Consider the following 21,248-nt stretch of genomic DNA (forward strand, 5'->3'; position numbering starts at 1 on the left):
TTACAAAATGTACCTAAACACTGGAAACGAGGAAGAGCTTAATGAATGAGAATAAATATGAAACAACATTTAAATAACACCCTCAACTTGTAACGCTTCTCACGCCTGCACTGGTCTGATCTGTATTTTTTTACAATAATAGTTGACAATATATAAAACAGAGATGAAGAATACGGAAACGTGATACTGAGGATGATGAAGCATTTATATCTTGTAACTCCTTCCAGAGACGTTTTGCATGACCTCCAGGCCACTAATGCTGCTGAGTGACAACCCCTCAATTTACAACATGAGCTGGATAAAATCACAGAGGATTATTACAATGACATTAAGTGCCGATTCTACCACCTGAAGCCAGTTTAAGGACCCTGACAGCTTCTTTCAACAGACTGAGGAAAGCACTGTGAACTTTTGCCATTCAAATGTTAATTGGTGTGTTTAAGTATTGCAGTAATATGTTACATGTTGAAACTCACAACTAGAAACTGCAGAAGCAATACTAAGCTACAGAGTGGCGTTTAATGACCCCAGTTTATGACCCCGACCACCCACACACACACACACACACACACACACACACACACACACACACACACACACACACACACACACACACACACACACACGAAATAAAGTGATACAATATCAAATAAAGTGCATAGACAAACAGATAACATTACTATAAACAAGTGTACTGTAGGTGTAAGTTAAAGTATAATGTTAAAGTGGCATGTGTATTTAAATATGAGGTATGAAGGGCTCTTTTGTGATTACGTTAATTTAATTGAAATACTCCTGTTAATACATAATCAGGCCTATACTTTCATATACATGAATTGGTAAGAGCAATTTACTGTGCATGTAGGTGCAGGTAGATATGTATATATGGACCTGCTTGTTGGTGTAATACCTTCCATACATTTTACAAGGTGTTTGAAAACTGTCTACAAAAAACTACAAAACATTTTCAACTGCAGCCTCGTTCATAGCTTTTTTTTTTCGCTGCTGATTGAATAAAAATGTTGAGGATGATCATGCTGAATAAAACGTGTCAGTGTTATATGTGTTTGCCACGTAGCTTTTTTTTTCTTCTACAATAATCCAAAATACTATGGAAAAATATAACGTGCCTTTTGTAGAGTGAACTAGCACAATGCAAACTTCTGAGGGTTGAGCCAAGGATTACAATTAAATACAAAATAATTATATATGTATGGAGCAGACGCAAAAAAAACCCGTCATCCCTGCGCCAAGCCGCAAACAAACCCTTTAAACATCGCAGACTATCAGCCAATAGAAGCCGAGCGAGCAGACTTTAAAAGTCGAGCAGCTCATACCAAATATACAATAGGGGTGTACCGGCTTATTCGCATTTAATTTGACTGTCTAGTTCAAAGTAAAACACACCATATTCAAACATGTTTATTTAATAACAATAATTAAGAGTAAGCAGTATTAAATACGCAAATCACAGTTATTCTTATTCTTTATAATTAAATATATATTTCTTAGTACAACCTTCGTCTCAGACTTGGGCTCGTCCGGTGTCAAAGTTGACCAGCAGGGCTGTCACGTCTTTGTTGCCTCTGTTGCACCTCATATGTTGTGAATAGAATAGCGGGATAGATGGAAAAATAGAAGCTATACGTACAGAAGAAGCTCGTTCAAACCCTCACCCGCATCAGGTACGTGTACATTATTATAAAACACCGGTAAAGCGATTTCCTTCAGTCTACCCGAAACTATTCATCCGTGCTAAGCTAGCTCAACGGCTGGCTGCCGAGCTAACGTTAGCTTCAGCTTAAAACCTCCTTTTAAACAATAAAATCAATATTATCTCCCGAAATACGAAACGCCTGTGACTTCAACGAGATCGCTACAGACTCGCATATTTACTTTCTAGCAATGGGAAGTCATTCTAAAAGGGTTTAATAAAAAAAAGACTAAGCAGAGTGGTTTCCATTTCGGGCTTAGCTTAGTCAGTTAGCATAACCATGGAGGAAGCTGCAGGTGTAACGGTAGAAGTGTCGCTGTGAAGAATAATATCCTGTGTCGTTATACTTTAAACGAAGTGGGTACCGTGATGGTTGCTTTACCTTCGTTTTTATTGTGTTATCTCCATCGCCACCCCCCCTCGTGTTGGTGTTGTTTATCTCTTTTGTTGCTAACTCCACAGTCCTGCACATGCGTTCAGATTCATACACTGCCAGATTCTTAAATACTCTTAAACCACGTGTGCATCACCGAGCTGTGTTTCCCTCAATTTGCATATTGATTTATTTGATAAAGTCCATCCACCCAAAAGATGGAAGACAAGCTGAATGGATTCCCTGTTGTGTCCCCGGAGTATCTTCAGCAGTGGTGAGTCTTCCTCCTCACCACAATGTTGGCCATAAAAAAAAAAATATATATATATATATATATCTGCAAACCTCTGAATGGCAAAGTGTGATGAAAATGAAATTAAAGCATGTGTGCCCCTTTTTGTTTTGTTCTACCATTGTTATTTGGGTCATCCCACGTGACTGATGAGTTACAGTGCTGTGTGTGTTTTGTTTAGTTGTAGCTCGATGTCATTTTGCTTCGTTTTAATACAGGGGGGAATAAAAATGGAAGGCTCTCTTTTGTGGATTGATCTTTTCGCATTAAAGGTTGTAACGCGTTTCACTCACCGTCGTTGACTGGGAACTTACTTTGTGGGATTTCCATCTGGTGTGAAAATTAGTAGCACACAACTCTGCAGAGGGATCTTTTTGAATAAAAGACATGCGAACATTTCATAGCTGATGCACACTGCAGCTCATTCTGTCCATCATACTAAAACTAATGCAAACGTATACAACCTTTATTAACCTTTTATTAAAATGTTCAGTTGTTTTTTAAACTGGCTTTGATTCAACTTTATTGTCATTTTTAAGTTTGTAGTTTGATGGATGACGATGAGTTTCTAATATGTATTTCACTTTCCTTCAAAAAAAGCTCCACAAATATCTCTCTAAATTGCCTCCAACTAAATAAATTAACCTAATACAAGCATGCATCTAATAACCTGGTAAACAAGTTGGACATGAGAAATGAAGTTCACATAAAGGAATGTAATTAAGTGACTCTTGTTAATTGACTCTTAATTGTAGGACCAGGAGGGTGCATCAAACTCAGAATCCAGTTTATTAAGTAAGGTTTCACATACAAATAATTTGCTTTGGTGCTTAACAACAAACGTAGTTAGAGTAAGATCAAAATATGTTAATATTAGGATAGTAGGAAAATTACATTGTAATTATATTACAAACATTTAATTATAGAATTAAAGTGAACAGTTTAAGATGTAGTTTTGTTCAGAAAAATGCAAAATATCGGTCAGTAAATGGGCAAAAGTTCATGCAAAAAATATGTATGTTTAAGAACTTATCAAACTAAATGATGCATCATCACCGTGTAACACACTATAGAGAAAGAATGCACATAGTGCTTACATTGTGTGGCTACATCACAGACTGGTCTAACTCCGCTTTAACCTTGCAGCACACCTCGCTGCAATTTCACTTGTTGTATTAATACATCGCTCTGTTTGTTTTAAAATGATTCTTCCTCACAGGGTTCAGTCTGCCCAGCAGTTTCAAGCTCTCCAGAACCAATATTCAGGCTTCAACCACAACCACCAGTCTCACTACCCAGAGGGGCCACCAGGAGAGACGGCCATGGCACACATGGCTTATCCAGAACCCATGATGGATCAGCAGGAACCTGACGACCTGGTGGCAAAACGTACTATGACCCCCTTTGAACTCCCTCACTGTTTATAGATCAGCTGGTGGTGGGTCAGACCCCAGATTTCTTAATTTAGCATAACATGTTGACTCAGCATGGCAACAATAGGTTTGCACAATTAAAAGTTGTATGATGCTCCTGGAGTAAAGCAAATATATTTGGCTTTCTGAAAAGGTTTTGACTGGTATTGTGGTTTGCATTGAGGTTTTAATGTTTCGGGAGGTCATGTATAGATGGAGTTAACTGTCAAAAAAGGTGCAATGGCACGGCGAAGATTCAGGTAGGTCTTCCTTTTGACGTCACCTCTCTGATCTTTTCTTGTAGCCCCACCAAAAAAAAGAGGCAGAGCAGCTCAACCCAAGGAGCCGAAGGCACCGAAGCCACCGAAGCCACCGAAAATCCCCAAGGCACCGAAGCCACCGAAAGCCCCCAAGGAACCAAAACCACCAAAAGCCCCCAAGGAACCAAAACCACCAAAAGCCCCCAAGGCACCGAAGCCAACGAAGGACCCAAATGCACCTAAAGCCAAACCTGGTCCTAAGCCCAAGAAAGGTGCCGAGGCTCCGGCCGATGGCAAGCAGGAGAAGATCGATGAGAGCTTCAAGAAGGTGAAGAGGAAATTTGACCGCTTCAAGGGAATGTCAGAGGAGGAAGTCATGACAAAGACTCTACCGGACCTGCTGGAATACAACCTGGACTATGTTATTGTAAGAGTCCCTGTTCAACTGTTTGAGTGGAGCCACACATTGTGCTATCAGGAATAATTTTGGGAGTTTGTAAAGATTAAAAAAAAACAAAAAAAACATGCATTTTTTTCCAGATTGGTATCAACCCAGGACTGATGGCGGCTTATATTGGACGATGGTTTCCAGGTGGTGGAAATCATTTCTGTAAGTTATCTAATGAGAATGATTTTGAGCTGTGTAATCGTAAAACTGGTTCCTCTGCTTGACTGCAAACATTTTATAGAATTTCTTAAGTCTGTGGTGCAGTCTTTGCAAGACCCAGTTTGACTTCTGGACCTTAAAAGTTAAGATGTATTTTGTGAAGTTTGGTTATACAGATTCACATTTTTTACCTTACACCCTCCATGTTTTAAATGAAGATTAAACTGGACTGTGAGCCCATTAGCTTCAGAAAAATACATCTGCTTTTCTTGGCCAGAGAGATGAATAATTAGGTAACTTTTACATTTCAGGGAAGTGCCTCTTTCTGTCTGGGTTTACTTCCGAGCTACTCAACCACATGCATGACAGCTCTCTGACTGCCAGGTGCAAAATGGGCTTCACCAACATGGTGGAAAGGGCGACGCCAGGGAGCAAAGACCTCTCAACGTAAGTTTAAAGACTTACGAAGGCACATCAGCGGCACTGCTCATCATGTTTGAAAATCTATTTTTGGCAAACAGGAACCATAATGGCTGATATTTCTGTTTCGCTGCTGAGATTTAAATGTAGTTTGTTCCACTGCGTTGTAACCTTTTGTCTTTTTGTTTCCATCTCAACAGTAAAGAGTTCCGTGAAGGAGGAAGAATTCTTGTAGAGAAGCTGAAGAAATTCAAGCCTCTTATTGCTGTTTTTAATGGAAAATGTAAGCACTCTTCCACCACGGAGCAACAGTTGCAATGAAATGATTCGTTCACGTTAACTTAAGTAATATTTTCTGTTCTTCTCACTCCACCAAAGGCATCTATGAAATGTTCTGCAGAGAGATGTTTGGTAAGAAACCAAAGAAACTTGATTTTGGTTTGCAGCCGCACAAGATCCCCGACTGTGACGTGGTGAGTCCCCGGCTGCTTCGTTATCCTCAAATATCTGAATGAATGAAATGTATCCTTTACAAAAATACTTCATGTTTTATCTCTCCAGTAAAATCAGATCAGTATTTGATGACAGTAACTTAGCATCTGCACTCAAAAAGTTGTAAAAACTGTTAATTGCAGGACATCTTAAGTCTTTTTTTCTACCTGAGCGTGGAGGCAGTCTCCAAAAATGAGATCTTTTAGCCGCTCCTCAGCCTTTCTTTCACACGTAGATGCCGTTTGAAGTATTAAACCGACGGTGGTTTCCCCTCAGGCTCTGTATCTGATGCCTTCGTCCAGCGCTCGTTGTGCTCAGTTCCCCCGAGCTCAGGACAAAGTCCACTTCTACATCAAACTGAGGGAGCTCAGAGATCAGCTGAAGGGCGTCAGGAAACCCAATGAGATCGAGGAGATCGATTACTCCTTTGACCTGTCGTTGGCTAAAGGTAAGCACCATCACGGATGAATGGACGTAGAAAAGAAGCATTGTGACGCTCTGAAAACAAACTACAGCTAATCATCATTTAGAAAAAAGTAGTTGTATGAAGAATTAATGCTTATAGTAACATCATTGGCTTGATATCTTGTGCGTTTCATCACATCCTAGTTTTATAGTCCAGTTCCGATCATGTTTGGTATTTACTCTTCTTTCTTCCTTCTTCCCGTGAACAGAGGATGCCAAGAGGATGGCGATAAAGGAGGAGCAGTACGATCCTGGTTACGAAGATGCCTTCGGTGGAGTGTATGCAGAGAGAGGACCCGACGGGGAAGGGGCCGAAGCCGGAGCCGGACCCGGACCCGGACCAGGACCAGCAGCCGGGGCCGGAGCCGCAGCTGGAGCTGGAGCTGCCGCCGGCGCCCAAACCAACGGTCACTGTACATTCTCTACTGCAGAAAACACGGGTAACGCAGTCAAGTGTATTCCACTCTACACACTTTTATTAAATCCACTTGAGGTTGCCAATGGTCAGGCTTTGCAGCCGAATATTTGTCCAGATACACATTTTAACCATCTCTTCAGCTAAATATTCCAGAAATGTTTGTGTTCGACTCCGTTTTAACTTAAAGGAATACTTCACCAACAAAATTACCATTTGTATATTAATTACTGTTTTTTTTTAATTGTTTCACTGTAGAGGCATGCAAGAAAAGTTTTCTTTAAGGAATTAAAGGTAACGCAGGGGGAGTAATTGATATACAAAAGGTCAATTATGTATTTTAGTAACCGGATTATAGCCGTCTTTCTGCAGTAAGCAGATTTCATGTATATGTTAGATTCGTTAATCGGGGGACAGAAACCTGATTTTCCCCAGTTAGATTTCTCCTATTTTCTATGCCGTGTAAGAGAGTTTCTTACCAGACAAGCCGGTCCTTGAACAAGTAATGCTTGCAAAATAAAGTCACATCACGGAGCTGCTGCATCCAAATGTGGATCGACGGTCACTAAGTTGTCCAATGTCCTGCGTAATATCCTGATTTCCGAGTCTAATATTTGAAAATAAAATAGCACCTTTAGTCTGGAGTTGCTGTTATACGTTGCATAATTTATCTGAGCAGATGCATGACTGTGTCACATTATCCTGAGCGCAGAGCTTCAGTCTGAGTGTTGTCTGTCTTCAGAAGGAGCGCAGGAGGCGACCACGTCACAAATACCAGATGGCCAGCTCCCGGACGGACAGTGGATGACCCAGTCGTTTGCCGATCAGATCCCAGACATCAGCGGGGCGCCAAAGGAGGCCAGCGTACAATGAAAACACTTCCGGTTTTAGATTTTTGTTTTTTTTAAATGTCCGAGTAGAATATACACTCATAGATGGCCTTTTTTTTTTTTTTGGTAGCGTTTTTGCAGATTATTCTCTCTGCATCTTTTTGTTTTTGTTTGTGGTCTTGTACTACGGTATGATCATCTTCACGACAGTCTTTTTTTTAATTTTCTATGTGAAATCAGGGACTTGACAATGATGCTCGACTGTCGTTGAAGAAGGCGATTTATTTAAACGGTGGTTTTGCCTTTGTACTGTACCGTACTGCACGACGATGCAGGAAGTGTAAACATCCACGTCTACTGTTCTGACAGTAGCCGAAGCTCCAGATGGTTATTTTATAAGTTTGGTTGATCAGTGGGAGCCTTTTATTGTCCTCTATGTGAATTGGGGATTCAGCATTAATGTTTTACATTCACGGTGCTATGAAGTGACCACGATGCAAAGTGATCACTGGGTGAACTCATCATGCATGTTGGAGATTCCACTGAGGGGAATTTCTGACAAGCCTTTCAACATAATGTTACAGGTTATATTTTAATCTTTTATCATCAATCTTTTTTTTTTTTGCTTTTAGGAATTTTAGAATTACATGTTGTATGTTTTATGAAATTGTCATTCACAAGGAATTTTATGAAACGTGTCCATTAAAATGTCTTGATGATGCCTTTTCTATATTATTGGACGACCTTTCGTATAGTGACGATAACTGAGGCGTTTTATTTTGGAGAGAAAAGAAATAATATAAAAGACAAAGGGTTGATGCGACAATGGTTGTGCACAGTATTTTAGAACATGTAACATGGTTTGAACATTCACTGCCCTGCTATACGAGATGGATAAAGTAAAAACAACAAAACAAATATCGTAAAAACAACATTCATATCTCCATATGAAAAATATAGTAATTCTTGCAAAGGTTTGTAGACCTTCAACTTTCATCATCCTCTGAAAAATGTTCTGTAACAACGACATTGTGAACTATAGTAAACTACAATATGGTCTTTGCTGAACCTATAAAAAGTTCATGCAGGTGTATTGGAGCTGGGGAAGTTGGATGAACCTGAGCACAGAGATGTGAAGGAGAAGAGGTTCATGTTGTTGTCCCAATGAAGGGTTTGGTTGGAATTTGGGACGCCTGCCGAGGTCAACGGTTTGATATCTTCATCTCTGAGGTCGGAGTCAGAGGAGCTGGAGAACCAAAAGACCAAAATGAGCCTCTTCAAGGGCTTTTACAATGAATCTATGTAGAAAGTGTGATTCAAATGATTCATTTGATAAACTCAAGGTTACCTTTCTAAGTGCACACACCTGTTGGGGTCCTGGCCTTCGCCGCTCCACGTCTGCCGGCAGAGATCTGAGGTCGACATCAACAGTGATAGTATCCTGTCGCAATAAAAAGACCAGTCCAGAGTCAGAAACAATACGACGGGACTGTTATTCTCTGGCTTCGCTCCCTTCTGGTTGCACGACCGAGACACTTTACCTTCTGGTGAGTGAGAAGATGAGCTCAACGGGCAGCGACAGGAGGGTCAGAAGACACATCGCCGCTCTCACTGGAAGGCGCTCGGTGACCCGAGACCGCCGAGTGACTCCACTGTGGCTGTCCCTGCAGGCCTCACACAGCACTAACACACACACACATGCATATTACACCTGTGGCACGTTAGTTGTATTACCTGCGGTAGAGTTCGTGTTTGGGCCGTGCAGTTATTGATGAAATGCCTCAACCTCATCCAAAATGTATCGAATCAATTGTTGATTTTGCAAGCATCTTTTCTCTGACCTCATCTACTAATTATTAATTGTTTTCTTGGTATCTATTTTTTAGAAGAATGTGCAGTTTTATTGAATTATCAATTTTAAAGCTACTGCAAGGAACCTTCATTTTGTGTTGATTTTGGGACTCCCTGTGGACAAAAGTGGTAGTGCACCAGAGTCCCTTTAGTCATTTAACTGCAGCAGGGTGTGAGCTGAAGGAGTTTCTGGTAAACCTGCATGATTTAATCTGATTTCACGCAAATCCGACCCGGTGGCACTGATTAAGCGTTAAGAAGAACTGTATAGAAATAGCCGATCCTCTTGCTGATGAACTCGTTTACTTACGTGGTGTCTATAAATACATAGATTATACTGAGCATTTAAACAACTGTCCTTACAAGAACAAGTTTGCTTCCAATAACCAAAACCCCTTTATTTAACTGTACTTCTTACCCTTTTCTTAGTCAACTAAACCCTTTCTTTGATTTAGAAACCTGTGACCTGCTGACCCCAGCCCGCCTCACCTTTCTTGATGCCTGCTGGGAGATTCTTTGTGACCTTCAGGCCCCGCCAGCGACCATCTTCCTGATGAGGGCGTTGTCCATTCATCAGTGTCTCCTTGGACTCTTCTGCTGGAGCCTCTTCCTTCACCTGCTCACAACAAGTAGGCGTCACTGCGTCCGTCTCCGACGTCAAACTTGACGGAAGACACTGTGTTCCAAGCAGATCTAGAGCAGACAGTGAACTAACAGCATGTTTTAGTTGTTACGACACGGCGTGTGCTCACCAGATAAATCAAGGACTCAGTGGTGAGGAGGAGGAAAGTGGAAGAGCTCACCTCTTTCTCTCAGGAAGTGAAGAGCATCCATGTAGCCGTTGTGACAGATCTCAGCCAGCGTCTGTCAAATACAAAAGGGGAAATCATGAAGGTTTGTTTGCTCTTTTTACATCACAGAGAACAGCTTACACATCTCAAGATGATTGTGTCTTTTTTTCTAGGTGTGACAGAGGAGAGAAGTAGAGATGTTCAAACAAGACACATCACCCACCTCCGGTCTGGGAGGGAGGAAGGACGTACAGATCCGATGCACATTGCCAGTGTTGACCTGGATGCTCACGTTGCCGTAGTGCACCTCGAAGAAGTTGAAGGTTCCCTCTCTGGGGCAGATGTCGCTCTCGCCGGAGAACGGGGCAACAGTGATGGTGTTCCTGTGCTCGAACAGAGGCAGGTTGTTGCTCAGGGCTCCGTCCATGTAGTGCTGAGGAGGAGGAAAGACAAAGGACTGAATGCATGAACGGTATCTTTATATTCAAGAGGCATGTGTTATGTTACTGTGGCCGGCGATAAAAACGCTCTCAATCTCATATTCAGCAAAGAAGGAGTGTGAACATGTAGCTTTGACTTTAGAGGGTCGGCAGAGAGAAATAAAATAGTCAGACAATAACACCAATCTTTAAAGGTGAGAAAGCCAACTTCAAATCTCATGTCTTCTGGATGCAATGCATTCTGGTCTATTGGAGGAGGAGCTGCTGTCAAAGCCCCACTGGTATGATTTTGAATCGATCGGCACCGATGATAAGCAATAAGAATATTCTATCATATAGAAATAGCCAATTTGCTCGCTAATAATGTCGTTTACTTTTGTAGTTCACGTGGAGGCATCAGAATTAAATGAAGATTGTGGCAGAATCAATGAAAAGTTCCTCACAGTAACTTTAAAGACACAATTTATAGGATTTAAAGACATCTGATTAACAGTAAAATCGTGTTGTATAAGTATTTTCCATCTAATTCTCGCACAAAAAACGTCACCTAAGAAACGTACAGTATGTACTCACCACTCCGTGGTATGAAGGTGGGATGAAACCACAGTAAACGGGGAAAAAGCAGCTGCACATCAGAGCCTGAAGGTGCGATACGTAGATGCAGAACAGAACTTGAGATATCAGAACAGATGCAGTGAAACAGTCCCTCTCTCTATCCTCCCCCATTCTACCTGGATGAGCTCCTCTCTGCTGTCAAACTCTGACACCAGAAGGTTCTTCCGGTCAGACAGCCTGGTGAGCGACACGCAGAGCTTTCCAGAGGCCCGGAGGTGGGCGTCTGCAGGAAGCTTCTCCAGCAGGGAGTCCCGCACCGTCCGCAGCAGACTGAAGGTCGGGTGGAAAACTCCCAGGGTGTGTTTTCTGGCCTCTTTGGCCACGGTCAGGACATCAGCACTGAACTGCTCTGAGGAGGAAGATGGAGGAAGACGAGTTACAGTGTACAAATGAGTCCGGGTTCATAGCGTTTAACTTTTCATATTGCTCTGACGTTTTCTTTAGCTATTTTGGGATCCTTTTGGATCTTGGACATATTGAAGAAACACAAGTTGTACCCCTGACTCACTGAGCTCCTACTCTTCAAGCTGCACAATGCATTCTGGGTAAAGAAGGAAATCAACATCTCTTTTGGCAATTGCTTGTTTCTTATCTCAATGCTCTCTGCTTGTTATTGCTTTATTGCTATGCAGAATTTGTTGTCATGTCTACCTACAATTTAGAGTTATCACATCATCAAAATAGCTGGACATTTAAAACATTTGTTTTATATTGATGGGTTGGTTTGTACGGAAGCGCATTGCATTCACTGGATAAAAAAAAAAATAGACCCCTTTTCTCGTAATTACGACTTCCTGATCTCGTAATTACGACATCCTGACCTGATTACGAAAGGTGCCATACTGGCCACTGTATGCATGTATGTGTACAGGCGTCTGTATGCATGTATGTGTACAGGCGTCTGTATGCATGTATGTGTACAGGCGTCTGTATGCATGTATGTGTACAGGCGTCTGTATGCATGTATGTGTACAGGCGTCTGTATGCATGTATGTGTACAGGCGTCATCCTAGACGGTTCCGTTGCCTTAGCTACTCCTTGGGGATCTAGGATTTTTAACAGGTGCCGCACAGTTCTTTGAGTCACTGTAGCATCCCCAGCAGAATTATAGTCTGGAGTCTTTAAGTGATGGTTCGTAAAGGTTTATTGAACTCACCGTAAGAACTATGAAGAAAAACGGAAATAGCAGTTGGTTAGTTTAAGCTCTGACACAGACAAAAAACGTAACCATCTAAAACAATATTTTCTCAAAAAATGAACTTAAACAGGTGCAAACCTTGTGCCCATATCAGCCAGGTGCTAAACTAATACATCCGTAACCTTTTTATCACTGTTTTCCGTTGTTATGGCAACTTTTCCTTTCTGCCCGTTTCTTACTAACAACTTCCGTTTTTTGTACCTTCAAAATAAGAGCGCAACCGGAAATGCACCGACTGCAGTAACAAAACGGACTAAAATAAAGGACAAAAACTATTACAATACTTTAAACTCTCCGAGGTCCGTTACAGTCACTACCAAACCAGATTGGATGCATTTCAAATGCATGAATTTATATCTATGAAGCATCCCGTGTTGGTTCAACTGCTCCTGCAGAAACAGAGCGACATCCAGCACGTCAGACTGGACTTTCTGCCTGAACAATCCTAACGCCTTGAGATGCCTGCGCAGTGTTGACATACTCAATTTAATACCATCCTCATTTTTTAGAAACATCAGTATTTCCCAGTGTCTCAAACCGAGAAGGTAATAATAGCAGATTAACTGCGATAGCGCCATAATTGCCACTGAGAGAGGATTTACAGACGTTTCCTTTTTCTTTTTCTTTTCTCGTAATTACGAGATCAGGATGTCGTAATTACGAGAAAAGGGGGCTATTTTTTTTTTATCCAGTGAATGCAATGCGCTTCCGTAGGTTTGGGAGTAAGTTTGTGAGAAAACCTTCAGCTGGGCCAGATACCTTCAGGTCCCACGCTGGTAAACATGCTCTTCAATCAAAACACAGGTTCAATAGAGGTCAATACATTATCTTCAAAATCTTCAGTGTTGGCGTCTCCTGCACCAGTAAGATAAACTAGCGGTCAGTGAACTCCTATTCTCTTATCTAAGACTCCAATATTTCTCACAGTTCAAAGTTACAAAAATCCTTTAGTGACATGAAACTATGCTCTCCTGCTGATTATGTGAACTCTAACGCGCTTAAGTTGATAAATATTTCCCCACATAGGTGCACGTCAGGACAGTGAGTGACGCGTGTTTTCCCTCGCTGGGCCTCCCTTCGCTTGCAACTCCACTACCTCTGGAATTTGCTCTCACTATTGCATGAACTCTGTGTGTGTGTGTGTGTGTGTGTGTGTGTGTGTGTGTGTGTGTGTGTGTGTGTGTGTGTGTGTGTGTGTGTGTGTGTGTGTGTGTGTGTGTGTGTGTGTGTGTGTGTGTGTGTGTCAGTAAACTCATTACTACAAGCGTAAACAACAACACTTGCTCTGAGATAACAATGTCCCTGACCTTTCTGAATGGCCTGGCACTTCAACTACTACAGGAAGAAAATATGTAGTAAACATGCCAGAAATACAGTATCATATTACTTTGTGCATGTTTGGTTTTTAAAGGCACACATCTTTAATATGATCATTGTAGAGATAATTATGCAACATAGTCAACGAATAGATGAGAAATAACTTAATTAATAATGACTTATTTACCTGTTTGGGGCAGATTTAGTTGATGTTAGACATATATAACGAGAGGAGAAAACAGATTTCATGACAGTAATACATTGTAGCCTCAATGCATTAGTTGATCATCACAGGACAAACAAATGTCAGGTAAAAAAATAGACTGTGACGATGTCAGAATCAGAATCAGAAATCGTTTATTTGCCAGGAATGTTTACACAAACGGGGAATTTTTCTAGGCGGAAGGTGCATACATTAGACGAGACAAACAACAATCAACAATCAACGACAACAACAGTGCAATGGGTATTAAATTAAGTATAAGATAAAATGCTCAGACAAACAGATAACATTAATGTAAGTGTATGATAGCCCTTTAACCCCTAACCCTAATAACCCTAACCCCTAATCCTATTTATTGTTTGAGTTGTGTTAGAGGTTGTACATCAGGATTATATATTATTGTAGCCCTGATTTTTATGTTTAATTTGATACCTAACATGTTTGTCCCCCGATTGGGGGACCCTTTTATATCAGGAAAATCAAAAAAAAATCATGGTATAAATCCCTCCCTCACAAAAAAAACAAACATGTTAGGTATCAAATGAAACATGAAACTCAGGGCTACAATAATACATAGTCCCGATGTACAACCTCTAAACACAACTCAAACAATAAATAGGATACGAAGTGTACAGTAAACTCACCGATGGGAATCCCGACCGCCAGGGCTGCAGCCACGAGACAACCAGATGAAGCTCCACAGATCTTGGAGGCCCCGTGAACCAGCCGTGGGACGCGCTCCAGGATGCAGCTCAGGGCCCCCAGGTAGTAAATACTCCTGAAGCCACAGCCTGCAAAAGAGAGGTTCCACTCCTCGTCCCAGTCAAACATCTTTTCTGACGTTTCCATCAACTCAAACCTGCATCTCGTGGCCCCTTCGGTCATCTCTCAGGGTTCAGCAGGTGCATTTGGCTTCCTATCAATACTCAATACCGATTGTCTTATCTCCACATCAACATGTGAAATGGGCAGTGCTTCAGCTGGCTATGCGTTTGCTATTGCGCAACTTACTCGGCTCAAATGTCACGTGTTTCAAAATAGAAAACAGGCTGGAGTCCCTTCCCTTACGTAATGTACTCAGACCAGCTAGATGACATGTGATTCTGTTTTCCATACCTTACTTACTTAACCAGCACTGTACATTACAATCTCAGTAACAGGGATTTCTGCTCTTGTACCTTCCAGCTATTCACACAGAGAGAAACAGACGTACAGGTTAAAATTATGTATAGTATAGAAACTAACTGTGTGCAATTAATTATCCAAGACTTCCCCACCTTTAAAACATTAGTGCATTATTGCTATTTATAGATCCTGCTGCATTTATTTTATTTGTTTGTATGTAGGATGATTATGGAGGACGACAGATTCAATGAGAACGATGCATCATATGAGCGTATATCAGCAGACCTTCACATCTTTGAAAAATCAATAAATTAAATGTAAATATTAATTTATAACTTTATTACAACTGAAACAGGTTCCTGTGTTTTTTTTTGTCCGCACTGTACTCAACAACATTTTAGCTATTTTTTTAGCTCAGGCTAGCGTTCAATAACAAGTCCTTTCGTCTTAACCGTCGACATCTTATCAAGTTACTAAATGATAAAACTATTTTTTATTTTCTTTGTTAAAATGACTAGTATCCTGTAGCCTTCAGAATAAGATATTCATTCAGCTTCAGAGCTGCATTAATTGGTTTGTTTTTGTCCCCTTGGGGCAGCAGACTGAGAGCAACATCAGCATTTATTTAGAGCTTTGTTTCTCTGCGTAAAACGTGTATATATATATATATATGTATATATATATATTTAAATATATATATATATATATATATATATATATTTAAATATATATATATATATTTATATATATATTTAAATATATATATATATATATATATATATATATATATATATATATATATATATATTTATATATATATATATATATATATATATATATATATATATATATTTAAATATATATATATATATATTTAAATATATATATATATATATATATATATATATATATTTAAATATATATATATATATACATACATACCTCCAGTATTCTGCCGACATCTGAGAAACATATTATGTCTCGCTAGCTGCAAAATGCTCGCTCATGTTCACCAGCTAGACACTAGCTTTGGATGTCTGTTGTTTGGTCGCGAGCACTTTTGTTTTGCATCAGCTGCCAGAAACAAGTCTGATGAGCTGAAAGATGCTAAGATAAGCTGACGGGAACCTGCAATCTCTTATAGTGCCAATTCTCTGACACACAGTAATGTGATTCACTGTTAATATACAAATATGGATTAGATAAGTGTTTATAAAGTCATAGCACCCCAGGTACGTTTTCAGCTTTTCCAAAAGACAAACTCAAACGGGGGAGAGCTGGAAGACGGGGTTAGACTTGGATAGAATCTTATTTTAAAGTGGTACTGTGCTGCTAACTGTATCTGATAGAGATGTAATAGATATTTTCTTTTGATAGTGGCATCACAAAACACAGGATCGTTTTGAATTAATTTATTCAACATCCTCGCATTCTCCTCTTTCACTGCAACGTTAAATAGAGTTACTTGGATGCTGAACAGGACACTGAACCGTCCGTTTCATTGGCGTCAGAAGTTTGCTCGGATGCAACATTTTGGATCCATCCCACGGCTCGGGCCAAACCCCAGCTTCTACCTGCGCCTGTGGGCGACTCTATGGCGGCGTCACCGAACCCAAAGGTGGGGCTGTCGGTGGGCGTGAGCGGTGGAGTCAGAGGCATGTGGTCCAAGTCCTTGTGTGTTGTATCCAAGTGAGGTCAAGACTGGAGGTGGGAGTGGCTCCTGGGGTCACCGGGAGAGCGTTTAGGTCTTCTTGGCTCTGCTTCCACAGGTCGAGGCCCAATGACAGGCTTGTGCTTCTGCGCAGCGACGACTCACTGGGGAAAAAACCAGGGTGTTGGTGTGTCGTTTTTAGAAAAGTTCACGACAACGTTTACATTCAGCTCAAAGTGCAACCAAAGCGGGATGTTTTTTAAGGCTTTGGAATTTGCACGACACGTTCGGCTCATTTCTGGAATACATGATCACACTGCATACCTGTTGCCCTCCGTCACGTTGTCCTTCCAAGTCTGTTTGTATATGTCTCCAGCCATGCCGTAGAGCCTGCCCATGTCCCTCGATACATCCGGGATCCAGTCCACGAGTCTAAAGAAGGAGCAGACAAAGTCTTAGCTCACCTAGATATGAAAAAGTATTTCTACGTGAATAAAATCAGCGCTAGTCTTAGGGTTGAATAATCTATATATACTTAACATTTGACTTCAGCGAAAGCTGAAAATGTCAGTTATGAATTGTAGTCAAGAATGGAAGTTCTAATGTGAAGAACAGGCAAAAAAACTAGGCAAAAAGGAATAGACAGCAGCAGCGTATTGTGTTTATTTGTAACTACAGCTGTCATGAGACCTCCGACTATCCCAGAAAATAACTTTAAGACCATTATCATCCCTCAAATATCCACCTGTGGTTCATAGTCATTAATGCATGTATTGGTCAAAGTGTATTTATGAATCATCTGTATGTAGCATCTGTTGCAGCCTGTTTGCACTGCAGAAACAGACTTTCAGCACTAAGATGACAGATGATTTGACGGTGTGGCTGCAAGCATATTGGAGATAACTTGGATGTACGGTACCGGGAGAGGAGCACAGGCTAATGCCCTTTACCTCTTGGCCAGAGAGTAGGCAGACTCTACAGCTCATGGCTCAGTGGTAAGCTATGCATTATTTGGTTTGAATCACCTTACCCTTTTGGATATTAACTGGGAGGTGTGCATCCAGCCACCAGTCCATGTGTTTTCCCTCCATTCTGTTGCCTGCTCACGTTGGACTCCTCGTCTTCAGCCGGCTCCTCCACCTCCGGCTCACAACAAGCACTTTTGGTTGCGTCCGTCTTCAAACTCCTCAGAGGACTCTCGCTGCTGATCAGATCTGATGGCCGTTTAAATTGAATTGAAGCTTATTGATCATCCGCCAGTGTGGCCACCTGCTGTTTAACATGAATATTCAACAGTTTTCATGTCCTTACTCATCTCTTGAAGGAAGCGGAGAGCATCTACGTAGCCATTCTGGCAGATTTCAGCCATCGCCTGTTAAACCCAATGGGGACTTGGTAAGGATGCCTCTAGATATGCTTGATCTATGGTATCCATGGTGCATTGCTATCAAAATAAAGAGAGTTGCTGTATATTTAAAGTGTCAGTAACCAATTTCTGGCCAGAAGAGGGCAGAAAGGAGCCACTTGTCTCTCAGCCAAGTTTGGCTCCAGCAGGACTTTCTCCATCTCTTCCAAGAGAAGAAGCAACAGCGGGGTTGAGAATCAACCAACAGCATATGTATGTCTCATAACAAGGCTCTTCTAATTTAGTTAAGTTAAGATTTTATCTTTGAAATATCTGTGATTTGTTGTAAATTGAAAGGTGGGGTTGTCCCTTATCTGCATCAAGTGTCTAAGAACAGAGGCTGTCTGATGATGTACAGATTGTAAAGCCCCTTGAGGCAAATATGTGATTTGTGATATTGAGCTGTATGAAATACATACAGTATAAAACTGATTTGTCTTGAAAAGGGCTGAAACAAAGGGAAAAAAATGACAAATGCACAGAAAACGACTAGACGAAGTATTTAACATACATCGTGTGTGTGTGTGTGTGTGTGTGTGTGTGTGTGTGTGTGTGTATAAGCATCCTGAAAATAAGAATCATTGTGTTTTTGTTACCTTGGAATGATGTATATTCACATATGGAATAGCCGTACACAATGTTTCTACAGGAGCCCAGAATGGACAAACTAAACTAGATAAGGACATTTGACACACATGTTGAAGTTTCAGTTGGTTGCCATCTGAAACCTCCCCGCTAGGTGCTGCTCAATCCTGCACACTAGATCTTTAACCCAAACTTTCAAACATGTCCGTTATAAATAAGGTCGCCGTTGATCCAGGAGCTTCTGAATCGAGGACCCCTCTGCGTCTCACCTCAGGCTGCGGGGGGAAGAAGGTGCTGGTGACTCGGTACATGTTCTCCGAGTTGACCTGGATGCTGACGTTGCTGAAGCGCACCTCGTGGACGTTGCGCGTGCTCGCTCGAGGGCAGAGGTCGCTCTCGCCGGCGTACGAGGAGAACGTGATCGTGTTCTTCAGGTGACACTGAGGCAGGTTGTCGCTGACGGCGCCGTCCACGTAATGCTGAGCGGAAATGAGCATATGGACCGGTGAGAAGAGAAAAGAGAAACTTATTCAGGCCCAACATGTTGTCAAGTCATCAGAATAAGAATCATGGTTCAAGATATTGGGCCCCATTTTCATGAAGAGACAGATCATGCAATAACTAAATCACCCTGACAGGTTGATGTTGACATGAATGATGTACAATCCTCTGGATACAATCATACAAAATTAAAATAAAAACACTTGTTGACAATGTGCCAAAGATCTGCAGGGCTTCTATTTATCTCAGTCAGTGTGATCAAAAGGCGTTACAATGTGTGGACATGTAGTTAAACTGAATATAAGTGTTATTTTATGCATTTATATATATATATATATATATATATATATATATATATATATATATATACATTTTGGTATACATTTTGCATTTTCTTTGCATTTTTTTTGCTGATATTTTGTAAATTTTGCACAGTGCACATTTTGTTGCACTGTGTCGTTTCCCCGGAGACTAGTGACCACAGGGTAACAGTAAGAAACATACGCATGAAATCTAATTAAAACACATTCATTATGTCCTATTCAGCTTGCTGGTCCACTCACCACTCCCCGGTACATAGGTGGAATAACGCCACAGTAGAAAGGCACGAAGCAGCTGCATACCAGGACCTGGAAAAGCCGGACATTACTGCAGATTATTTACAGAAACTCAAACTCCCCGTGCAGACAGAATAGAGCAACGGGTAAATTCAGTTTAAGCCTAAATTATATCAGATATGATGATAATTTTGAAGACAATCACTCCTCCAGTTCTGGTCAAGGAGGGAACAGCCCCAACTTATTCCTCCTACACTTCCCCGAGTAACAGCATCATCTGTGTAGTCAGCGTTTCTTTATCTAGAACTAAAAAAAAACAGTAATGACTGTATCACTAAAGATCCAATCTACTCTTTTTCTTGTGGCTGTTGGCAATGTAGATCCTGACCTGGAAAAAAAAGGGTGTGCCTATTGCCAAATTGTAAAATATACCTGAATGAGCTCCTCTCTGCTGTCGAACTCGGACACAAGAACGTTCTTCCCGTCAGACACTCGGGTCAGGGACACACAGAGCTTCCCAGAGGCTCGGACGTGGGCGTCTTCAGGGAGGCACCGCAGCAGAGAGTCCTTGACTAACCGCATCAGGTTGAAAGCCGGGTGCAGGGGCCCCAGTTTGTGCTTCCTGCCCTCTTTGGCCATGGACATCAAATCAGCACAGCACATCTCTGCACACAGTGCTTGCATGGTTAGAAGCTCACACAGCTGAAAAAGCTCTTTTTGCAAAACCCTGCAGATGCACATGATTAATCATGACTTTCAAACAGTGATTCTGTCAACTAAGGACTTTTTAGATTGGCTCATTTGATTGAAAATATGTCATGCTGTCTTTGCATCTTGTATATCACAACTTGTGAAAGTACTATTAGTCACTTGCATCAAATATGTGATAGAAACCTTTAAAAGTACTGTTAAAAGTATCTATTGATGTCAAATTCACCTGGCTAAAATAAGGTTGATGGAAGTCCGTTCATGTGAGGTAAAGAACAACTTTTTACTGTACAAGTTTGTTATTTTGCTTTTGACTGAGGTCTCCACGGCAACATTTCAACAGATCAAAAAGTGAGTAGAGGCTTTTTTTCACAGGCTTTGTCCATGAGGGGACACATGAGGTCAATGCCGGTACAAGGGAACAAGCAAAGTGATGAAGATGAAATGGACAGTACAGTAACAGTAATCTGTTATGGAACAGCAATCACCCGGAAATACAATCGCAAAAATCTATATTATTTAAAGTAATTTAGAGGACAAAAGAAACAAATAGACTTACTCCCCATGGTGTCGACATTGACATTGGAATTGGGGATTTATCAAATTACAATGCTTTGGTGCACTAGATTTATGCCGAATTATGTAATAAATCTAGTCCTTAAAATGCCACCTTGAATATTGTTTCCTTTAACCCCACATGTTTGCGTTTAACCAACGTTAAAAATATTTTTTTTAATGGAGTTTGGTCAATGGAGAAGGGACCTGCGGCTCCTCACCTAGTGGGACTCCAACAGTAAGAACAGCGGCCATCAAAGCACCTGCAGACGCTCCGTAGATTTTAGAGGCGTCTTGTATGAAACGAGGAAACCTTTCAAGGATACAGCTGCTGGCTCCAACATAGTAAATCCCCATAAAACCGCATCCTGCAAAGGAGATGCTCCATTCCTTCTCCAAATCAAACATTTCCTCACATCCCTCTGTGAAACTAATCAGTCATAGCA

The 21,248-nt window shown here is 41.1% G+C and overlaps 3 protein-coding genes across 3 annotated transcripts; 1 reads left to right on the plus strand and 2 right to left on the minus strand.

Annotated features, from left to right (window-relative positions):
- The first annotated feature begins 1,628 nt into the window (after window positions 1-1,628).
- On the plus strand, window positions 1,629-8,001 carry tdg.1 (thymine DNA glycosylase, tandem duplicate 1). Its single transcript, XM_079223471.1, has 11 exons — window positions 1,629-1,685; window positions 2,290-2,361; window positions 3,599-3,768; window positions 4,096-4,478; window positions 4,592-4,661; window positions 4,970-5,105; window positions 5,279-5,361; window positions 5,457-5,551; window positions 5,847-6,018; window positions 6,245-6,475; window positions 7,193-8,001. The coding sequence occupies exons 2-11, from the start codon at window positions 2,306-2,308 to the stop codon at window positions 7,321-7,323; spliced, it is 1,527 nt and encodes a 508-aa protein (XP_079079597.1). The 5' UTR covers window positions 1,629-1,685; window positions 2,290-2,305; the 3' UTR covers window positions 7,324-8,001.
- A 128-nt stretch (window positions 8,002-8,129) lies between these two features.
- On the minus strand, window positions 8,130-14,564 carry LOC306742015 (patatin-like phospholipase domain-containing protein 2; the record flags this gene model as incomplete). The annotated part of the gene is made up of 9 exons (XM_079224356.1): window positions 8,130-8,526; window positions 8,647-8,721; window positions 8,822-8,963; window positions 9,621-9,824; window positions 9,935-9,995; window positions 10,146-10,355; window positions 10,936-11,001; window positions 11,094-11,326; window positions 14,360-14,564. The coding sequence occupies 9 exons, from the start codon at window positions 14,562-14,564 to the stop codon at window positions 8,361-8,363; spliced, it is 1,362 nt and encodes a 453-aa protein (XP_079080482.1). The 3' UTR covers window positions 8,130-8,360.
- Window positions 14,565-16,489: 1,925 nt separating this feature from the next.
- LOC306741143 (patatin-like phospholipase domain-containing protein 2) lies at window positions 16,490-21,210 on the minus strand (the record flags this gene model as incomplete). Its single annotated transcript, XM_079223396.1, has 8 exons — window positions 16,490-16,655; window positions 16,816-16,923; window positions 17,591-17,705; window positions 17,803-17,863; window positions 18,751-18,960; window positions 19,546-19,611; window positions 19,972-20,204; window positions 21,024-21,210. The coding sequence occupies 8 exons, from the start codon at window positions 21,208-21,210 to the stop codon at window positions 16,490-16,492; spliced, it is 1,146 nt and encodes a 381-aa protein (XP_079079522.1).
- Between the last annotated feature and the right edge of the window lie 38 nt (window positions 21,211-21,248).

The sequence above is a fragment of the Taurulus bubalis genome, assembly GCF_910589615.1.
Source record: "Taurulus bubalis genome assembly, chromosome: 9".
In the NCBI taxonomy this organism is placed as follows: domain Eukaryota; kingdom Metazoa; phylum Chordata; class Actinopteri; order Perciformes; family Cottidae; genus Taurulus; species Taurulus bubalis.

Coding starts and splice junctions, on each gene's coding strand:
- tdg.1 (XM_079223471.1), top strand. CDS start 2,306: ATGGAAGACAAGCTGAATGGATTCCCTGTTGTGTCCCCGGAGTATCTT. Junction 4,479..4,591: donor ACAACCTGGACTATGTTATT/GTAAGAGTCCCT, acceptor ATTTTTTTCCAG/ATTGGTATCAACCCAGGACT. Junction 5,362..5,456: donor TGCTGTTTTTAATGGAAAAT/GTAAGCACTCTT, acceptor ACTCCACCAAAG/GCATCTATGAAATGTTCTGC.